At 43.1% G+C, this 20,140-nt stretch overlaps 1 protein-coding gene across 1 annotated transcript in view; it reads right to left on the reverse strand.

Annotated features, from left to right (window-relative positions):
- Window positions 1-1,738: 1,738 nt before the first annotated feature.
- The window catches only part of PIK3AP1 (phosphoinositide-3-kinase adaptor protein 1), a 125,406-nt gene continuing 107,004 nt past the window's right edge, over window positions 1,739-20,140 (reverse strand). The window contains exons 14-17 of the mRNA XM_063102722.1: window positions 16,475-16,630; window positions 11,075-11,145; window positions 9,853-9,971; window positions 1,739-3,500 (exon numbers count right to left, since the gene is read on the reverse strand). Coding sequence (XP_062958792.1) covers window positions 3,443-3,500; window positions 9,853-9,971; window positions 11,075-11,145; window positions 16,475-16,630 — 404 coding nt within the window. The 3' untranslated portion in view covers window positions 1,739-3,442. The remainder of the gene's footprint in view (window positions 3,501-9,852; window positions 9,972-11,074; window positions 11,146-16,474; window positions 16,631-20,140) is intronic.

Raw genomic sequence — 20,140 nt, forward strand, 5'->3', positions numbered from 1 at the left:
AAGGCTGTCTCCCTCCCTTCTTCTTCCGAATGAGGGATTCCATACCCTTTGCATCAGACTTAGACTTGTAGACTGAAAGGGACCTCAAGTATTACTAAACACAGAACTTTCCACTTCATAAATGATGAAGCACAGACCAAAGTAGTCAAGTTATATGAACTCATCAAATTAATAGCAGACCAAAATAAAAACTAGGTTTCTTGACTTCCAAACCAATGTTGTCTTCCTTACACCATGCTAATTTCTACTGTGTAGATAGCTAAGACATTTTTTCCTATATTGTGGGTTAAATGGGCTTTGGTGGGCTAGCCTAGGAACCTATTTTTTATGGTTGCTATGAGAAAATGAATTCTGAGTTGTGCCTCAAGAATCCGAAATACGTCTTTCGACCTCCCACTTATCCTCTCCCCACCCCGGTGAATGTAGTATCTGGCTAGCAGGAATGAATGATGAAGACTATTTTATAGTCTTAATAACTTGCTTGGAAATTAAGAGAACACAATTTATTTATCAAACCAAAGCAAATATCTATGAAGGCAGATTCCTCAAAATTGAGGATTGATGTTTAAGATGAATCTTTTAGAATTATCCAAATTAGCCACTCGTCTTTCTCAGAAATAACTGTTATTTATGCTTCCTCCACCAACCAGCTGCAAAACTACACACTGTTATTTGAAGGAGAAGCACAGAAAATCAACTTACTACCTGGGACATATGGGAGAGGGATCTAAAAGTCCCAGATATTGAGGTAATATAGGACTGACTAGGACCTCTCTTTTTTAATAATAAAGCAAAAGGAGGGAAGGAAGGGTAACTTAGCTTGATTTGTGAAAATATTCACTGAAGTCATCTATATATTACCACTTTGCATAATTATGACAAAGCATTAGGGATTATTCTCATCATTAAATATGTCAAGTTAGATTTTTTTTTGCAACACCAACCTCTTGTTCATAGTTTCTTAGTCTTCATACTTTGTTGCTTATATAGTTGGGTTTTCTGCTCTCAGATTTTAATAAAAGATGAAGGAACAGTGCTAGCCTAGGAACTGGAGGCCAATTTAGCTTCTACAGTTAGAAGCAAAGGCAGTGGCAGAGAATCTGACCAATAGTTTCACATCCTATTGAGCCAGTTTGTAAAAATCTTGGCGAAGAATACGGCAGCAGTGCCGTCTCCCAAAGCATCATATAGAAAACTTTTTAATAGTCTCTTTGGACATCAGCTTACCGTTTAGTTTCTGATCCTCATGGAATGGCAAATCCATGATTTTGTTACATACTGTATTCCTAAAAATGTGTTACAAATGTGTTGAGTATGTGGAAGTTGAATAAATTTATGTTATAAATAAATGGTTGTTTCTAGAGAATGAACAATAGTACCTCACAATCAGAGGTATCTTTGATAACATCTTCCCAGTGTTTCATCTAAACTCTTTCATTGTCTTCTTTTACATAAAACCAACCAGCTTGGATGATCAGTAAACAACCAATAAGGGCTTATATGTGCCACTTTTGACAAGTGTCACACTCATGAGACCCAGGCCTTTCAACAGCATTTTCAATTTTATGTTTTCCACATATTTTCATATAAGAATAAAATGCATTAAAATATTCAAATATTGCACAAACAGTGATTTGCATACAAAGATGCTAACACCATTGGCTTGTAGTAGGTTTTGCCATATTATTGATCTGAAGACTTGTTCATCAGAGAATGTACAAAAATCTAAATTTGGCATCCAAAAGGGGGCTTAGAGGTATTGAATGTGAAAAAAAAAGTGTCACTTTTGTCAAAATCAAATGTGTTTGAGATGGAGACTGTTTATAAATAACAGGGAGGACAATCATACCAACACTGTAATTGCTTGTTCTCTTTGTCTCACATTCCCCTATTTCTCCCAAGTTAAGTGGCAAGGAGAGTAAAGGGACCATTGGAGGAACACTTGCAGAATGGCTACGTGTACCAGGCCTTGTATAAGATAATTTGTACAAATCCTCTGATGATGGACATAGCCAACAGTGTATCTTACATCAGAAAAAAGTAAAATAAAATAACCCCAAAACTCCAGAAGCTAACTTCAATAAGACTTGTTTGCTCGACTGAGGAATAAGAGTGAGAAAGAACCTTTAATCGTTAGAAAAGGACCCAATAAAACTGTACATAAATGGATCATTAACAATGTGGCTTTTATATATCTGTGTAGTATGGAGAGTAATTTCATAGGAAACAACCAGATTTCTGATACTTTTTAAAGAAATAGTTCTGATGCTAATTTTACTGTATGTTTAGGTATGATTAAGGACTTGTGCTTTGAAGGTAGATTTATGTGCCAGGGACTCAAAATTCATGACATATTTAAGGCTCTACATTCTCTGCTCAAACAGATGTACCAAACTTGGTAGTAAGAATAAGTGTGTAAGGAAATAGATAACTATTTCTATTTTAGGTTCTTTCTTCCTCTTCAGACCCTGCAGCAGAGAAAAAGTCAAGAATCCTCCTCTCTCGATGGCCAGATCTAAGACCTAAATGGACTATTGAGCAATAAATGGGGTCTCTAGCATCCCAATTTTCTGGTTACCAACCATTTTTAGGTGTTGCCTTGAAACATCTCTGTTCTGAAAGCATTCTGAAGTATAAATGCCCAAACTGAAAAAAATACTTGGGAGTCCCATGCCTGGAAGATATGGTAAAAGGAAACTTCCAAAAGGCCATAGTCAGTCAATGATGAAATTTCTACTTTTGGGCATTTCTTCAGAGAGAGAGGAATTGGCTGTTCAGAAATAGAAAATGTGGTGTCCTAGAATCAGCAGGCCCAGATTTTAGACCCACTTCTTCCTCTAACCAACTGAGTACTCTTGGTTCCAGACTTCTGTGGAACCTCAGATTTGCCTTCTATGTAAGAGGAGTTAGTACTAATCCACCTTTAAAGGCTTTTTCAGTTTGCCGTATGTGATCAGCCCTAGCACTTAAACACCCTCCTGAATATACAGAAAAGTGGAAGAATTATTTACAAATTAGGACATATCTTTACTTGGATACCATAAATCCTATAACCTCTTCAAGAAATTAGACCAGACTAGCAAATATGTAAGGACTAATGCAAGTACATTTCAGTAAAACCAGTTGTAAGGTACATTTCTAATCAATCTTTTTAGGCTTCTGATAGGGCAAATTAGAGGTAAGTACTCTGATTAAGTCTTCATCCTTTTGGCAAACAAGTATATGGATCAATGTACTTGGCCATAGTGAACAATGCTCTTAGTTTTTCACTTCTGCATGATGTCTTCATAATGTCTTCTTCAAGGAAAGTCCAAACTAGCAAAGCTGCAACAATATCAGCAAAAAGTGGATCTTAAGGTCAGCAGTCATGCCATAAAACTCAACATGAAGACATCATTAACAGCCTTAAAGTCCTGAAGTAGGCGGGCGTTAGGAGGTGGAATCAGCGACCTCTGGGGGGAACAGGTGGAGGAGGATGGAAGGTCTCCCTGGTTGGAGGCCTGAAATGAAAGATAAAGCAACTCTATTTAAAAAGTAATTCGATTAAATAGTTCTTAGGCATCCACAATTTGTTGCAAACTTGGTATACTATGCACAAGACACGTTCCTTAATTAATGAGACTGGACACACATATGGACCTCTGAGTGACATACAATCCTGGCTCCCAATCCTGGCTGCACATTAGAATCACCAGTGGAGCTCTTAAACATCCTAATTCCCAGGCTCCATCCCAGACCCACTTCATAATCTGTAGATGACAGGGCTCAAGCATCAAAAATGTTAATAGTGTTCCTCTGCCAACGAGTTGTATTAACCAAGCCTTTTATTTTCTGATGCTTTGTCATCTTGGGGCCTTGCTGACCCTCCTAGGGTAAGCTAATTCCCAGAGTTAGCAAACAAGTTGCCTGCTTGCAAGCAACAAGCATGCCTTTCACATGCAAACCAACCAACCCAGACCCATACCTCAACCACCCCTATTATGGGGCTGTTACACTCAGAGTCACTGTCCATTTGCCCTTATCACTCCAGAGCCTGGTACCAGATAACAAGGGACAGCCCTGTGCTCCAGAGCCCACTGAAATTATCCAAACTAGCCATTCCTAAATCTTCTTACCCTACCTCACCTGTTCCTTCCCATGGAAACCACAATACAAGCTCTTGCCCACATTTTCCCTCACTCCCTCTGCCTTCTAACCCTGTGCTTCCCCATGTGGCCCCTGTGGTATGGCATGTCCCCTCCTCTTGGTATCTGTGAATCATCTCCTGATCCGTTGACTTTGTCAGGCCTAAATAATAATAAAACCTATAGTTTAAAATACCAAAGATTCTAATAGGCAGCCAAGCCAGAGACACACTGCAGTAGAGAGGTCTACTAAAAAAGGAATTGAGAAATTCCAAAGCCTGCTTCTTAGGACTACTTCCTCATGGGATCACTAAGTGTTATCTCAACTCCAAATGTGCTTTCCTAGAAGCCCCTCTTATCTTATTCTGGATAGCTTTTGAATGGTCCTAAATGACACTCCAGGTAGATTAGGGTGAGTGTGTTTACAGATAGGCTCAACGACTGCAGATGGCATTTCCACGTGTGTGCTATAAAACCAATATTTAATTTCCTTAGAAGCAAGTCAGTAAGTCAAGAAAGAGACCTTTGTCAGGTGCTGTAATTGAACCACACTACCCTGGAGTTGCATACTTGAGGACTGAGTGAATGAGTAAACATTTATTAAATGTCTTTTGAATGCAAGTTTTGCATAGGTCAGAGAAATGACAAAATAATTGGGGAAAGGGGTGCTGTCCCAGGAATAAGAAAGGGAGGCAGAAGTAAAAAGAATGACCACAGACATCCTCAGGAGGCCCTGCTCTGCTCCCCAGGAATAGATGGTTTTGTGTGGTTGTGAGTGACTGAGCTTCATCCAACAAAAACAAATGGATGGTCTGTCTCCTTCCTTCTCCTCAGCCTGCCCCATAAACTGTGGGCTTATAGGAGAGAGCCGAAGGACTGTTGGGTAATAGCATTCATTACCTGAGCAGGTTTAGGCAACCTTCCTTTCCCTTCCCTTTCCCTTCCCTTTCCCTCCCTCTCTTCCTTTCTCCTTTCTCGCTTCCTTGCTTCCTTCCTTTTTTCCTTTCTCTCAACAAACATTTGTCTACTATGCATTTACTCCTGTGTGTGGTATATAACAGCAAGTAAGACGGGCATGAGTCCAACCCTCAAGATGCTGTAAATGTGCAGCTGAGACAGACAACAGGCAAAATCAGTGAGCTGTACTGAGTGTTTGATAGGAGATGTTCGGAACTCATGGGAATGTACAGCAGAGACATTTATGAGCACATCTCCGTGTGTGCAAGTGCAACTTCTCTTAAAGTGTTTTCTCATTTGCCAAACAGAGGTAAAGATGTCTACACTGGAGTACTGTGTGAGGCTTGGAGGTGACAACTGGAAAGTACATAGCACAGCTTCTGGCTTAGAGTAGGCACTCAAGAAATAAAGCTAATAATTTTATTATGATCGTGAAAGATCTGTTCTGAGATCTTTTTCCCATGTATGCCCCATGAGCCTTACATTTTATCTCCCACTACAAAAAAGTCATGATTCCCTCCCAGCCCCTCTTCTTTCTGCTGCCCCAAAGTGCAGTTAGGGTGGGCATAAAGCATACGTATCATCTCTATGTTTCATCATCTGAGGAACAACTCTAGCTAAAGATTGGAAGCCCCATCTCAGGGAAATGGATTTGATGTATCAGGACCAGGGGAGGTAAAAGGACACTGGGAAGCTGGAGCTGCAGACACGACCATCCTGGGCACTGGCTGCTTCCTCCTCCCAGTTCAGGGTGAGGTCTCAGTGATGATGATGAGTTTGGTTCAAGAACCCAGCAATCCTGATGTTGGTTAGTGTTCTTTTAAAGTAGGGCTGTAATTTTAGCTCGTATGCATTTGTGCAGTCATACTCATGTTTTAAAATGTTTAAAATATTCTTTTAACTTCTCTAACAGCCTCTGTCACAAGTCCCCTCGTTCTCTGACCTCTCCAGTCCCTGCTAGAGACTCCACAGACCTCTTTACACTAAGCCTCTAAAGGATTAACTCTTGGTACTACAGGAGGCCTTCAGAAGTATGTTCTTTTTAAGGCAGGGGGCAGTGAGCCACTGGCCAGTAGGGGGATCTGAACCTCTGACCTTGGTGTTACAAGGCTGTGCTCTATTCAACTGAGCTAACCGGCCAGACCCCAGAAGTGTGTTCTGATTAGGTGGTACTCAGGCTATGCCCTAGAGCGGTGCATGGATTGTTTGTGATTGGCAAACCACTCGTCAATGGCAAAATAAGCTCCAGAACAAAGGAGCAATCACTCAGCAAGAATTTGGCTTTTTTTTTTTTTCCAACTGTCACAGGATCTTACCAATGTAGAGCATGATATTGTCAGCTGCCCACCCGAAGGAGCAAGAGAAATGCCATGCAAAAGTATAATGCATCTACTCCTATTCCTATCACCTTCTGCCTTCCTTTTCTTTGTTTCTTCAGCTAAATATACTAGGAACTTACAGCAGGTGAAAGTGTGAAGTCTCCTTCCACTATCTATAACCCCCTACACCATGGTAGATAACTTGATGGCTAATTGTTTGCAAGCTTAGGAAGTCCAACCCAAGCAGTACCAATCCATCCATCCATCCATTCATTTATTTATACAGTAAGTATTTATTAAGTTCCAAATGTGTGCCAGTTACTGTGGCAGGCACTGGGGATCGTAGAAAAAGATTCAAAAATCAAAAACAGCTTCTATTCTCACAAGGTTCACCATTCACTTGAGGAGACAGATATGTAAACAGGGTTGCAACATGGAATGTATTATAATAGAGGTGTCTGGGAAACCAGAAGAAGACTCACTCTGCATGGAAACATCAGAGGCTTCACAGAGGAGGTGATGTGTGGACTGAGTCCTAAAGGATGAGTAGGAATTTTCTAAGTAGAGATTAGAAAGGAGTAGGAAGACAGCATTCCAGGCCAAAGGAACAGACTGGGCAAAAAAACCAGTATGAAATGGCACAGCTCAGTGGGAATTCTTAAGGGGTGGAGCACAGGCGAATATAGGAGAGGGGTGAGACTTGAGGGTAGGCAGGACCAGAGCATACTAAAATATACAGAATCAGATTTGAAGGCTGTATGCCAGGAAATGACTTCATCAGCTATTTCTGTTCTGGAATGTGCACTCTGGTTGCAGTGTGGAGGAGGGACTGACTGGAGGTATGGAGGTAAGTGTGAGCCTACAGGGGTGAACTTGGTCACTGGCAGATGGAAAGGGGAGGTGGAGCTGAGAGCTGAAAGGGCAGCAGCACGGACAGACCTGGGGACACACTGGACGTGGGAGCTGCAGGGGAGGCACGAGTCAAGGATGGCTCCTGGGTTTGGGGCTTGGGAATGGAGAGAATGGTACTGCTATCCCACACTGGGACCTCATGAGAAGAATGCAGTTTGGGCAGAGAATGTAGGTGGGCTGATGAGTTCGGTTTTGCACAAGCTGTGTTTGAGATATCTGTGGGACATCTGAGTGAAGATCTCCAGTCAACAGCAGGAAAGAGAAGGCCGAGTTGGAGATGGAGATTAGGAGTTTTCGTCTACTGGTGGCAATTCAAGCTCTGGTGACAGCACACAGAGTAAGCAGAGGAATGTGTCAGCACTGGGACAGCATGGTGAGTGCATGGAGGCTGCAACCCCCAGTGCTGCTTGAGAGAGGAGGGGGGTTCAGGAGAACATGGGCAGAGAACATGCTAATTTCCAGACCTGAGAGTGGGCTGAGGACACCAAGGTCAGCCTCCCCTGCCATCTGTAAGTAGGTCAAGCATTGAAGCCATTCAGCAGAGAGGCTTGTTTTATTCTTTGCTCAAAGATCGTCTCATTTTATCATGAAAACTGCATACCCACTTACAAAACAACTGCATACTTGCAAATCTCTTTTCACACCAAAAATGCACCCAAACCCCAAGTTCTATTAATTACAGACTTCATTGCAAACACTGAAAACGTTTTCCTCCTTTTCTCTCCCCATCCTTATCACAACATGCTTCCAGACTCCGCAAATAATTCAACTGCCATCTCTTTTTACACATTTAAGTGCATCCCAGTTTCTATCCTCTAATTTTTGGAACCTCTTTCTCTGGTTGTTCCCTTTTTCTCTTCCATTAACAAAATTCCACAGAATATTTTTAGCTATAGTTTCAAGACTTACAACACTTTTATCTTGGTCCAACTAGACAACTGCCTTCAAAGTCTGCAACCTTCAGGAATAAAAGGTCTTGGATCTTGGATCTCCTCCCCCAAAACCTAGACTTTCTTGGACAGGTGTAACACAAAGATTAAGAAACTAGGTCCTGGAGTCAGGTGTACCCAGGTTTGCCACACAGAGCAAGCCTCAACTCAAACTCAAGCCCCAGTTTGTACATCTGCAAAATAGGATAATACTAAATTAAATATCTACCTCTTAGGGCTGTGAAGACAATTAAATGAGATAATGCGTTTAGTGAGTTTAACATAATACCTGCCACATAGTAAGCTCTCAGTAAATAATAGCATCTATTATCATAATCTCTCTTGGTAAGCCCCCTCCCCAATCACCAACTATAGAATAATTTTCAAGCAATAGAACATAATGCAAATTCAGGGCATTAGACGAGATTATTGCTAAGACTCCTTCTGGGACTAATATTCTAATATATGCCCTCTCGTTTACACCAGTGAAACATGCCTGGTGAGCGTGCTGCAGCTTGGGGCTGTGGCACATTTGGGTAGCAAGTTTATGACTGTTGCTGGGAGCACATGGAAAAGCGGAAAATAGCAAAGGGAGAAATGGAAAGTTCCTTAGCATAGAGTCAGGCTCTCTTTCCAGAAGACTGGAAGAAAGATCTTCTTTTTGCAGTTTCTGAACAAACTCCACTGATGAGCTTCATCTAAGTTAAAGTTTCAAAATGAAAAAAAACCTTGATTGGGGGGAAAAAAAAGCTTCCTCCTTTCTTATCCATCTCCCCTCCCCCAACATACCTTATATTTTAAACATCAAAGAATTAAACTCCTAAGACAAGCCTAGGCTTTTATTCCCAAGGGCTCCTTTCTGCGTGGACAGACAGACAAGCTAGCTTTGACCACTTTTTCTGTTACTCCACAAGACCATAGAAAGGTTCCTACCAGAGGCCCAAGGACCCAATAACACAGAGCCCAGTAAATCAGTTAAACTCTTTAGTTTGATGCTCACCTCCAAATCTCCAGGTGTTTACTCCTCTCCTGTACAAAAAATCACTCTTATAGTTGAGCTCTGACTATAGGCCAAGAACCCAACCCTCATGACTCTGTGAGGAAGGTCTCTTTCCATCCCCATTTCATAGTCAAAGACATTGAGGCACATGAAAGTCAGATAATTCGTCTAAGTTCACAAGTGGCTGCCAGAGACGTGACCCCAGTAGGGTGGCTCTCAAACCATGCTTGACACCACCATCTGAGGCCACCTCTCTCCTTCACTTTCATTTCCAACTCCTTATCGCTTCTTCCCCAAAAGGCACTGTCCCCACAGGACAGCCAAGGGGATTAGTTACTAGGGAGCTGAATTCTAACCAGACAGATAAAATTGCTTAAAACGTTGACATTTATCAACGTATTTCATTTATGAAATATTGCATTTGATATTTAAGGTCTTCGCAACCAAATAATGCATCACCTACATTAATGAAGCGTCCACACTGAAATGTGTCAAAAGTAGGCATTTCAGTTAGCTCTTGAAATCATTCTTAGATCACAAATGTCCCCAAATCTGACTCCCCTCTAGAATTCAGAGAGTGAGGAAAAAATGTCACATCAGCTTCAACGTACCTCTGTGAGGCAGCTCGAGGAGGCACCCTGGGGGGCCTCTCTAGGGGCATGGTGGGTGTTCCGTCCACTTGTGGGGGGCCTGGACTATGACTTCTGGTAACCTCGGGAACTTCATTATCCTACAGCAAACAAGATGAGAAAGAAAGGTGACAATTACATTAAGCAACCAGTGTAGCTGGACACCCATATCCCAAAAGCTCCTCAGCGCTCCTTAGGCTTTGGCTGAAGGCTGTTCACAAACTGATAATGTCTTCTTGAAGTCACCAAGGAACACAATCTGGCTCGAATTGTCATTAGCTGCCCAACCTTTAAATCTTTGCTATTCAGACTGTGGTCCGCAGCCCACCAACATCACCATCACCTAGGAGCTTGCTAGAAACCTCCTCCCTGGGTATCTTTCTCAGGAATCCCTGGAGTTTGTAGTGACCTATGTGGCCCCTCCTGCTTGTCTCAACACTGGCAACTGGAAGAAGGTAGACACGCTGACCCAAATTAGGCCAACTTGGAACTGGGCCTCATCGTAAAGCAGCAATTTACTTCTGCTCAGGGGCCTTGCAGTTCTCTGGGTACTGTGTCACTCTACACATGGAGAAGCAGAAGAAGGCAGTGTGTGAGAAGAGAAGAAATCAGATATGCACAGAGATGCAGAGACCAAAGAGCTTTTGGCCCTGGGACACATGGAGCAGTGACCTCAGCTCCCTCTGGCATGCATCACACTCGTAATCCATGCCCCGAGCACAATCCCTGTCCCTGGATTCCCCCAGACTCACCCAGCTCCCTCCCACAGATGCTCCTTTTGGCTTAACTAGTCTGAGTGGGTATCTATTTCCCTCCCTCCCCTCTTATAGAGATGAAATACACATAACAAAAAACTAACTATTTTAAAGTTAACAATTCTGTGGCACTGAGGACATTCACAATGATGTGCAAGCAACACCTCTATCTATTCTCAAAACATCTGCTTCACCCCAAAAGGAAACCCCAGGACCATTAAGCATTTTCTCCCAATTCCCCTCTCCCTCTAGCCCTGGCAACCAACAATATGCATTCTGTCTCTATGGATTTGCCCATTCTAGCTATTTCATATAAATGGAACCCTATAATACATCTTTTTGTGTCTGGCTTCTTTCACCTGAATTTCTATCTCTTGCATGAAACAACCCCTAGGACATGAAACAATCCCTAGGACAATACGGATGGGGGTGGGGGTCCCCGCTCTCACCTCGTTGTCCCCCTCCATCCCGCTGCTCACACTGAGGAGGCTCCGGGTGCTGGATCGGTTACTCACGCTGCCTAAAGTGTAGAAATAAAATCAGCCAAACCGTGAATTCTGTCAGGCTAAAATTAAATGCAGAACTCTAGCACTTACTTATTTTTACTGATAGAAACAATACATATATTGTGAATACAGGAGTCTTCAAAATGTGGTCACCTTATTCCATTTTATTAGAGTTCAGTTTTTCTTTCAGCATAGAACAAATGATTTACTGTTTGGTGACCATTTTTGGCTTTATAGCTACCATTTATTGAGGGCTTACCACATGCTAAATGCGTTAAAACCTTGATTGCCACTTAATCCCCATGAAGATCCTGTTTGGTATCAGTGATCTGATTTGACAGATGAGGAAGCAGCGTGCTCTGATTCTCAGTTGTTCAGTGCTATTTCTAAAATATGCAAACTAATTTTGTTGCTGCAGTTTTTTCTTACCTGGGAATTATAGCAAACACATGCACGTATCACACATGCAGACACACCAGTTTGACCCAAAACAAAATACAAAGCACAAATGCAAAAGTATAATTTATGCTCATGGTAGGAAATGTGACAGTGTGAGTTTAGGCACTCAAGGATTTTGAGTTGGGAATTTATCACCTGTATCATAAAAATAGTATTATCCAATAGAACTTTCTGGAAATGTTCAGCTGTATGCTATCCAATAAGGTAGCTAGTCTGAAATGTAGATAGTGCAACCATGGAAATGAATTTTAAATTTTATTTAGTTTTAATTAACAAATCTAAATAGCCACTCACGGCCAATGGCTTCCATACTGAGCAGCACATTAGAACAAGCCCAGGCACATGGTGGTCTAGCAGTGAAGGAGGAAGAATAGAGTTCCTCAACTCAAATAGGAGATTTTAACTTTAATTTATCAATATTGCCACTAACAGTATTGCCAGATCTTAGGTTTGCTGAATTTCCATTTAGAATAGCTTTTAATCATATTAGTTTATAGGTAAATAGTCTTAGTTCTGACTTTATTATGGTATCAGCTTTTACCTAATTAATTTAGATGTTAGCTTGAAAAGAGCAAGTTAAGATTATAATTTTGGATCATTTCTTGGGGCAGATTTTAAAATTTAAAGTAATGTGTCAAAATATATCTATAAGGGGATTCAGAGTTTGTTAATACAGGAACGTGCGATCCTGTTCCTTTCTATTCAGTTACCCACACACAGCACTGTTCACTTGGCTAGAATGTCCTCTCTCCCCACTCCGCCAGCCCATTCCTGTCCACAAGTCTAAAGCCTTCTCAGTCTCCAATGCTCAGGACAGATGCTATAGAAACCTCTCCAGATTCCCTCAACTAAAAGTGACCCCTCAGGTGGTAAGTGGATACAAACTTGTAGAGAGGTAGGAAGAATGGGATCTAGTGTTCTATAGCAACATAGGGAGACTACAGCTAACAACAATGTACTGCGTACCTTTGAATAGCTAGTGGAAATGATGTTGAATGTTTCCAACACAAAGAGGTGACAAATGTCTGAGGTGATGAATATACTAAGCACACTGATATGATCATTGCACACAGTATGAAGGTACCCAAATATCACATTGTACTCCATGAATATATACAATTATCATGAGTCAATTAAGAAAAATAAATTAAAGAGAGAGAGAGAAAAAAAGAAGTAGAGAGTAGAATAGAGGTTACCAGAGGCAGGGAAAGGGAGGGGATGGGGACTGGGGCAAGGTTGGTAGACCCATAAAAATTACAGTTGGATAGGAAGAATAAGCTCTGGTGCTCTAGGGTGACAGTAGCTAATAATATCATATTATATATTTCAGGATAGCCAGAAAAGAGGATTTTCAATGTTAGACCACAAAGAAATGATAAATGTTTAGGTGATGGATATGCTAACTATTCTGATTGGATCATTATGCAATACATGCATGTATTGAAACAACAAACTGTATCCCACAAACAAGTACAATGAAAAAGATAAGTAAATTTTTAAAAAGTAAATGAAAGTGACCCCTTGGGCCAGTGGGCGCCCACCCCTTGCGGCGAAGTCTCCACACATCATTCATCACCACCCATCACATTCCCTTACAATAAACCTGACTCGTTTTAAAGGTTATCCACTAGCAGGAAGTAAAAAGTTGTCATAGGCACTGGTTCTGTGACTCTGGAAATTCATACTCATCACCTCCCATTGTCATTTCCCTTGGCATTCTTAAATCTTTAACCCCAACGTTTGGTTCCGAACCTTGGCTCCCCTGGTCCAACTGTCCTGGCCCCCTCCCCTCTCCAGGCTGATGACCTGCTTGCCCACATCCCCTCTGGGCTGCACATTTGGTAGCAGGCAGAGCAGTGTCCACTCCTTCCAGGCTTCTGTCATTAGGGAAGAAGTATCAGACAAGCATCTAACTCATGCTATTTCCATAATTTCTGTCCTCTATTACAAAACCCCTAAAGACAGGCTCTGGTTCTTTTCCATCTTTGTGTCTCCAATGTACAGTCTAGCTCAGTATACACAGAGCTGTCCTCAATATGTGGTGAATGAGTGATTGCAGAAAAAAATGGCCGTGTACATAACATGACCCCTATGGAACTTAAGCCAGACAACCGAGGAGAAGGTCAAGGGTTTTTCTATAATGAAACTCTTGTTCTCTTAAACATAACACTAACACTTAAACATAACACTAACACTTAAACATAACACATAACAATATCTGGGGCTTAAATTTTTAGTTATAACTAGATTTAATGTGCAACTGTTTTTCTGCTGTTCCCAAGAGATGACAGCTGCACCGTGGTAAAGACAGTGCTGTTTCTAGGTGTGATTCTGGGGGTTCAGGGGCAGTTGGTGGGTCATCCTCACTCTCCCTCCCTGCATTGGGAAATATTTTTGTAAATAGTTCCAAAAAGCAGTATGTCCCCATGGTTAAGAGCACAGGAAGATCTGGATGTGTATCCCAGACACCCTTGGCTTACTTGCCAAAAGACCCAGGACTAGTTGCCTAACCTCTCAAAGTCTCCATTTCCTTATCTAGAAACTCACAACATTGTGGTATAGAATGAATTAGATCAGGTGGTAACATGCTTGGCACAGGGCCCACAAAGAGTAAGCATTTGATTAATAGTAGCAGCTATTGTTGTCGTCATCGTCATCATCATCATCAATTTCAAGATGGTAGACTAACCACAGTGACCCCAAATGACCCTCACTTTCCAGTATCCATGCTTCCTATGGGTACCTCCCTCCTGCACTCTGGGCTTAGCCATGTGACCTGTTTTGGCCAATGTGACATTAGCCAGTGAGATATAAGCCAAAGCTTCATAAAGCACTTGCACACCGGGGCTTATCCTCCTGGAATATTCCCTTTCTGGGTCTTGTTGCCATATAAGAAGTTCAGGTTATTGAAATAGAGGCCACATGTAGGGAGCCCTGGAGGATGAGTGGCCGTCTTGGATGTTCCAGCCCAAGCAGAGCTTACAGCTGAATTCAACTGCATGAGTGACCCCCACTTATGCCAGATGGAGGAGAGATGAACCATCCCCTCCGAGTGCAGCCCAAGTTGTAGAATCAGGCATAAATAAATGGTTATGTTACAAGCCACTAAGTTTTGGCATGGTTTGTCACATAGCAATAGATAACAGGAACTGGATACAGTTTATAGCCACAAAGTAGAGTGAAATCCATTAGAATGTACAATAACATTTTCTGACCAGACGAGCTAGCCATCCCTGGGCAACAAAGGCAACAAACCACTGCACAAGCTAAAAAGTTCAGTTTATTCTTTCCCTCCTGTCCTCATCCCAAGCTATCCCGAGGTAACACATACATATACAGTTTTTTCAATTACTCTGCACCTGAAGTGCGTACTTTGCATTTGTCTTGTTAAACTTCCAGCTGTTGCTCGCCTCCCCACACCCTGGAGTGCATGGCCCTCATCACCCTGAGAGGGCTCCCCCTCCGTCCCACATGCCTGAGAGATGGGCCACCTGCACCTTGCTTCCTCTGCCACCCTGGGAAAATCTCTCCCATTTCTGAACTTGTCAGAATTCTCAAATTGCCTCAGGGGTGCTGTTGACACACATTACCACCCCCATTACATTAGGGGAAGTTCTCTCCTCTGTCTGGTCTAGACTTCCCATGTAGTTTTGTGATAAGCTTTGGATTTGTTTTGACAAGTAATGGTAGCAGGAACATTATTAACCTGAAAGAGAGAAGAGCTGGGTTCTACTTCCACCTTTGCCATTCAATGGCTGCGTGACCTTGGGCAGAATTCTGTCTCTCTCTGGGTAGCAAAGACCCCATCTATAAAGTAAGGAGGGAAACTATTTCAGAAGTTCTTGACCTAAGTCCATGGGTGGGCAAAATTTGTGTGTGTGTGCGCACGCACATAGACACATACATGTTCATTTTTCTAGGAAATTGATCCAGAGCATATATCAGATTCTCAAGGGGATATGTGATGCAGAGAAGACTAAGAACCCCCGGATTAGATGACCTTCCTACTCCAACATTCATTTTGGGGTTGTCTGCTTGACATTTAAGGAGCCATGAGTCCTGAAATTCAGCTTCTCTCTTGCTCTTATATTGCTTTCCTAGATGTTTTGTTAACACTGAAATATATGAAAGAAGAGAAACTCAGTCTGCATATTTGGCTTGAAAAGCCAGTGCGTCTGGAGTCAGCTAAGACTGCCCTGGATACAGAAACAAAGCCCCCAGCTCCTGCCTGCACATCAGCAGGTATTGTCTATTGCAATCAGACTCCTATTGAAGCTTTCAAGCCAAAAAGGAAGACATTTCCTAATTAGAACCTCAACCCACCTTAAAGGTGGAATTCTCAAATTTGAGTGCATTGTTTTCTAATGTTTCTGACTTTGTGCCCTTTCCTTCCCCTTACCACAGCTGGGGAAGCAGCAAGAATAGTGGTTAACAGTCTTGGCTCTGGATCCAGACTGCGCGAATTCAAATCCCAGCTCTACCATGTTAGCTAGTTATCCTAGGGCAAGGCACTAAGCCTCTAGTTTCCTTCTCAGTAGACAGAGGTGATAGTACTTATCTGATAGAGTTTTTGTGAGAATTAAACTATGAAGAGACTTGGCATATAATAAATGCTCAATCAATGTTTATTATTATTAGGTTTTGCTATTTATAAAGGGAATAGCATAATAATTATCATACATCCTAGCTTCAGAGCATATCAGTGTAAAGGTTCTTTGGCCACTGAAAAAAAGCAAATCTCACAGGTCAACTGTTCCCCATTTTTTACACCTTTCAAACCCAAATCAGGCCCTTTTGAGATCTCCTAGGCTCATAGCGGAATGCAAAGGCCCTAAGGTGCCAGGTGGAGTCCAGCTGTGGAGACACCCCTGGACAGCTGCTCACTTGCTGTGCTGGAGGTACTGTCTGTTTTCCAGTCTCCTCGTCTGAGTTCCGTCCTTGGGGGGAAGACGCTTTTCCTGGGGCCACTCTCGTAGACTCCGAACTCCACTTTCCCAGGCAGGTGCTGTGAGTGCCTAATTGGGACTGTGATCTCCAAGTCTGGAATTAGAGAGGAAAGAAGGATAAGTTTCAAGATATCAGACTGTCATTTGTCAAACCGCTCAGCTGCTCCCTCTCCACCTGCCTCCCTCGCCAGAGCCTGCAGGGAGCCTGAGGGAGAGGGGAGGAGAGGGGAGGGGAAAGGAAAAAGAGGAACAGAGGGGAAGGGGACTTAGATTGGTCCTTCAGCTCTTCAGCAAGGAAATTCCACAGAATCCTGTGTGCCACTGCTGGGTGACAGAAGAGAGGGATGGAGGAATGAGAGGAAAGGGCAGAGAAGCGCTCCCTGAGGGATCAGAGAAAGGTTTGGGCCCCCAGCTAGCCATGGAACTTGAGTAAGTCATTAACCCCTCTGAATTATTCTTTGTCTGAAGAGAAGGGTTATGTTCGTCATCCACTGAGATAACATGTTATCCTGTGCACCAGGCAGTTCTAAGAGCTTCCATATTTATAGCTCATTTAATCCTCATGACACCCAAGAAATAAACACTATTATCATCATTCCCAGCAGAAACTAAGTCCAGAGAAATGAAGTGACAAGCCTTGTCGTACAGCTGGCAGAGCTGGGATTTGAACCCAGGCTCCTGAGCCCAGGCTCTCAGCCGCTCCATACTACCTCTCACTCCCTTCACTCCCTTCACTCCCTTCTTGAATGACAGACAATGTGTGGGTGGGTGGGTGGCCCACGCTGACAGCAATGACCCAGAAAGATAATGAAAGGAGGTCCCTCAGGCCTGCGGATGACTGTGGGACTTGCAAGGCTGATCAGTGGTGACAAAGGTGAGTCCTTGGCCCAGCTATACTGACCTGACTGCCTTGCTGGCTTAGCCCTGTCCAGTGGTCCGTCTTGATTCCTCCCTAGATTTCCACCCCTGGGTTTTATTAGCAGAAAACCAGTCCTGCTGATGAGCAGAAGAAAACATCTGTGGGTACTGGCACCAACTTCCTCCTCAGGGAAGTGTGAGGGTGGGAGGCTCCCACCTCAGGGCTCCCCTAGCTGCTGCTACCAAGCCCAGGGGCAGGGCTCTGTGTCAGCTGTGTGGAAGAGGTGTAAGCTTCTGGGGACATGTGCTCTTATCTCGCGGTCCCACTTCCTCCTCCGCCTCTGCTCTTCAATGGGACGGGTGTGGCAGGAAGTTCAGAGAGTCCAGGAGCAGAGGTGGCTCTGCTTGCCAAAGCCAGAAATCCACTGAGAAGGGTAAATGGATAAACTAAAACAGTGTGAAAGAGCAGTGCGAGGACAGGGCAGACCAGGTCACACAACAAACATTCTGCACAGAGAATTTTAAAAGGGTGAATTGTTGGCTCACGTAGGCACAAGCTTTCCTCATGCTAGAGACTCTGGTTCCAGGTGCACAGACCAACTCCCAGGTCTTTGTGTGATACGGACCTTTTTCATGTCCTGGGGCTCTCTTGGCTACAGTTGTGCGGTGGGAGCTCCCACCCAAGCTTGGAACTACTTGGTCAGGGCACCGCTGGGTGCGCTCTCACGTGGGTATGAGCCATAGTGTCCCGAGCTCAAGCAAGTGTCGTGCTTTATTTTTTCTCTCTCAGCTTTGACCTACTTTATTAGAAATCATCTTTTTAAGGGAAGTTGTCATCTGCTTAATTAACTTTAAGAAAGCAATTTTCTACCCACAACCAGTTCAGTGAGGGAAGAAAGTAAAATACACAAGGGGGAAAAAATGAGGATCAAAAGTTCAAAAAAAGCAGGTAGAGCCAGTCTAAATGTTTACCAAATCCTGATATTCTTTGAATAAAGATACAATGCCAGGAATTCTTAGCATCATTATATTGCATCGTACTTTCCCAAAGTGCATGTGTATGTGTTGTTATACCTCCTTTAAGCTTCGTGACTTCTCCGTTAAGTAAGTCAGATATAACCCCTGATGAGGAAACTGAGGCACAGAGTGGTTAAAGAAATTGCCCTGGATTATAAAGTGATTCAGTGATAAAGCAGGGAACAAAACCCAGGTTTCCTGGGTCCCAGACTGCTCCTTTCTGTCCTGCCACACAGGGTACACCCAGAACACAAATATTGACTCTCTTCTCTGCGGGGCCAGGGCGTTCAACAACCCACGGGGCGCGCAGCCCTTCTCTGATTTCCTACGCCATTGACGCTCATCTCTATCCCAGTAAGAGCAAGAAAACTGGGACTGGAGAGAAGCTGGCAAGGTATGATGAACCTAGTCTCAGTTCTTAATTACCCATGGTGTTCTAACCCAATTTTTTTTTTAAAGTACTATTTTTTTCTTTTCTAAGGCAAAGTTTCTAAATTAATAGTCAGTCCTTGTGTTTAGAGTGAGTTACAACCTTAGCAAAGGTCCTTTAAGCAGAAGTGCCATTCCTCAACCCTAGTTTTCCCATAGATCAATGTTATGTATGTCAGTGGTTTTCAAATGTTTTTTGTTTTTTTGTGAAGCTCAATTCCTTCCTCTAGTGAAAAAAGAAGCTCAATGTGGAAAACGGATTTTTAAAAGGAGCTGTGATGGCCAAAGCAGAGCAAGTGGCCCCAGACTCTGCGGATCCTACCCCACTCCCCTCACTCCCCTCCCCCAGTCCCTGTCCCCTTCCCTCACAAGCACAGAGATGGCAGCTCAGAGGCCCCTCAAGGAACTCAGTGTGAAAACCCGAGGTAATTACAAGTTAGTGTGTAACTAAATACCTAACTGAGCCTTATCAAGTTGACTAATATGTCATATCTACTCAAGCATCTTTCTCTTGGCAGGTGCTCTGATCTCCTTGGGCTTCCCCATGCAGTACAGGGTCCAACTTCCAACGGCCTGAGCCCAGTTATGAGCGCCCCTTCCCCAGCAGGCCTCAACCACCGACGGATGGGAGCTGGTGTACACGTGTCCAGCCTCTCGCCCCTCAAGGGACAGAACTCTGAGTGGGCCTTCCTTCCCTGTCTCACTTCCCTACCCCTACAGTTTTCCCTGGATCACCTCCCATAGCAGCTATTTGCTCTCAAATCCTTATCAGGGGAAAAAAAGTTCTAGAAATGGAAGTGGCAAGAGTTACACAACCTAGCGAATGTACCTAATGCCACTGAATTGTACACTTACTTAAAAATGGTTCAAATGGTAACTTTTATATTCTATATGTTTTATCAGAATAAAAATCAAAAACAGGGAGCCTCTTGGGGCTGATGGGTAGAACATTCTCACTACAGGGATTGTTTGTGATCCCTGGTCCTTACTATTCAGTGTTAAATTATATAGAGTTTCATCTTTTAATAGTTATGACATTAATTAAAGTCCCTGTTATAAAAAGTAAAAGCCAGGGCCAGCCCATGGCTCACTCAGGAGAGTGCGGTATTGATAACACCAAGGCCATGGGTTCGGATCCTATATAGGGATGGCCGGTTGCTCACCGTGGTGCTGACGACACCAAGTCAAGGGTTAAGATCCCCTTACTGGTCATCTTTAAAAAAAAAAAAAAAGTAAAAGCCCCCTCCTTCAAAAAAATTCCTCGTCACAGGGTCTGCTTCTTGGGGAGCAGGGGGCAGGG

This window comes from Cynocephalus volans, chromosome 7, assembly GCF_027409185.1.
Source record: "Cynocephalus volans isolate mCynVol1 chromosome 7, mCynVol1.pri, whole genome shotgun sequence".
NCBI lineage: Eukaryota > Metazoa > Chordata > Mammalia > Dermoptera > Cynocephalidae > Cynocephalus > Cynocephalus volans.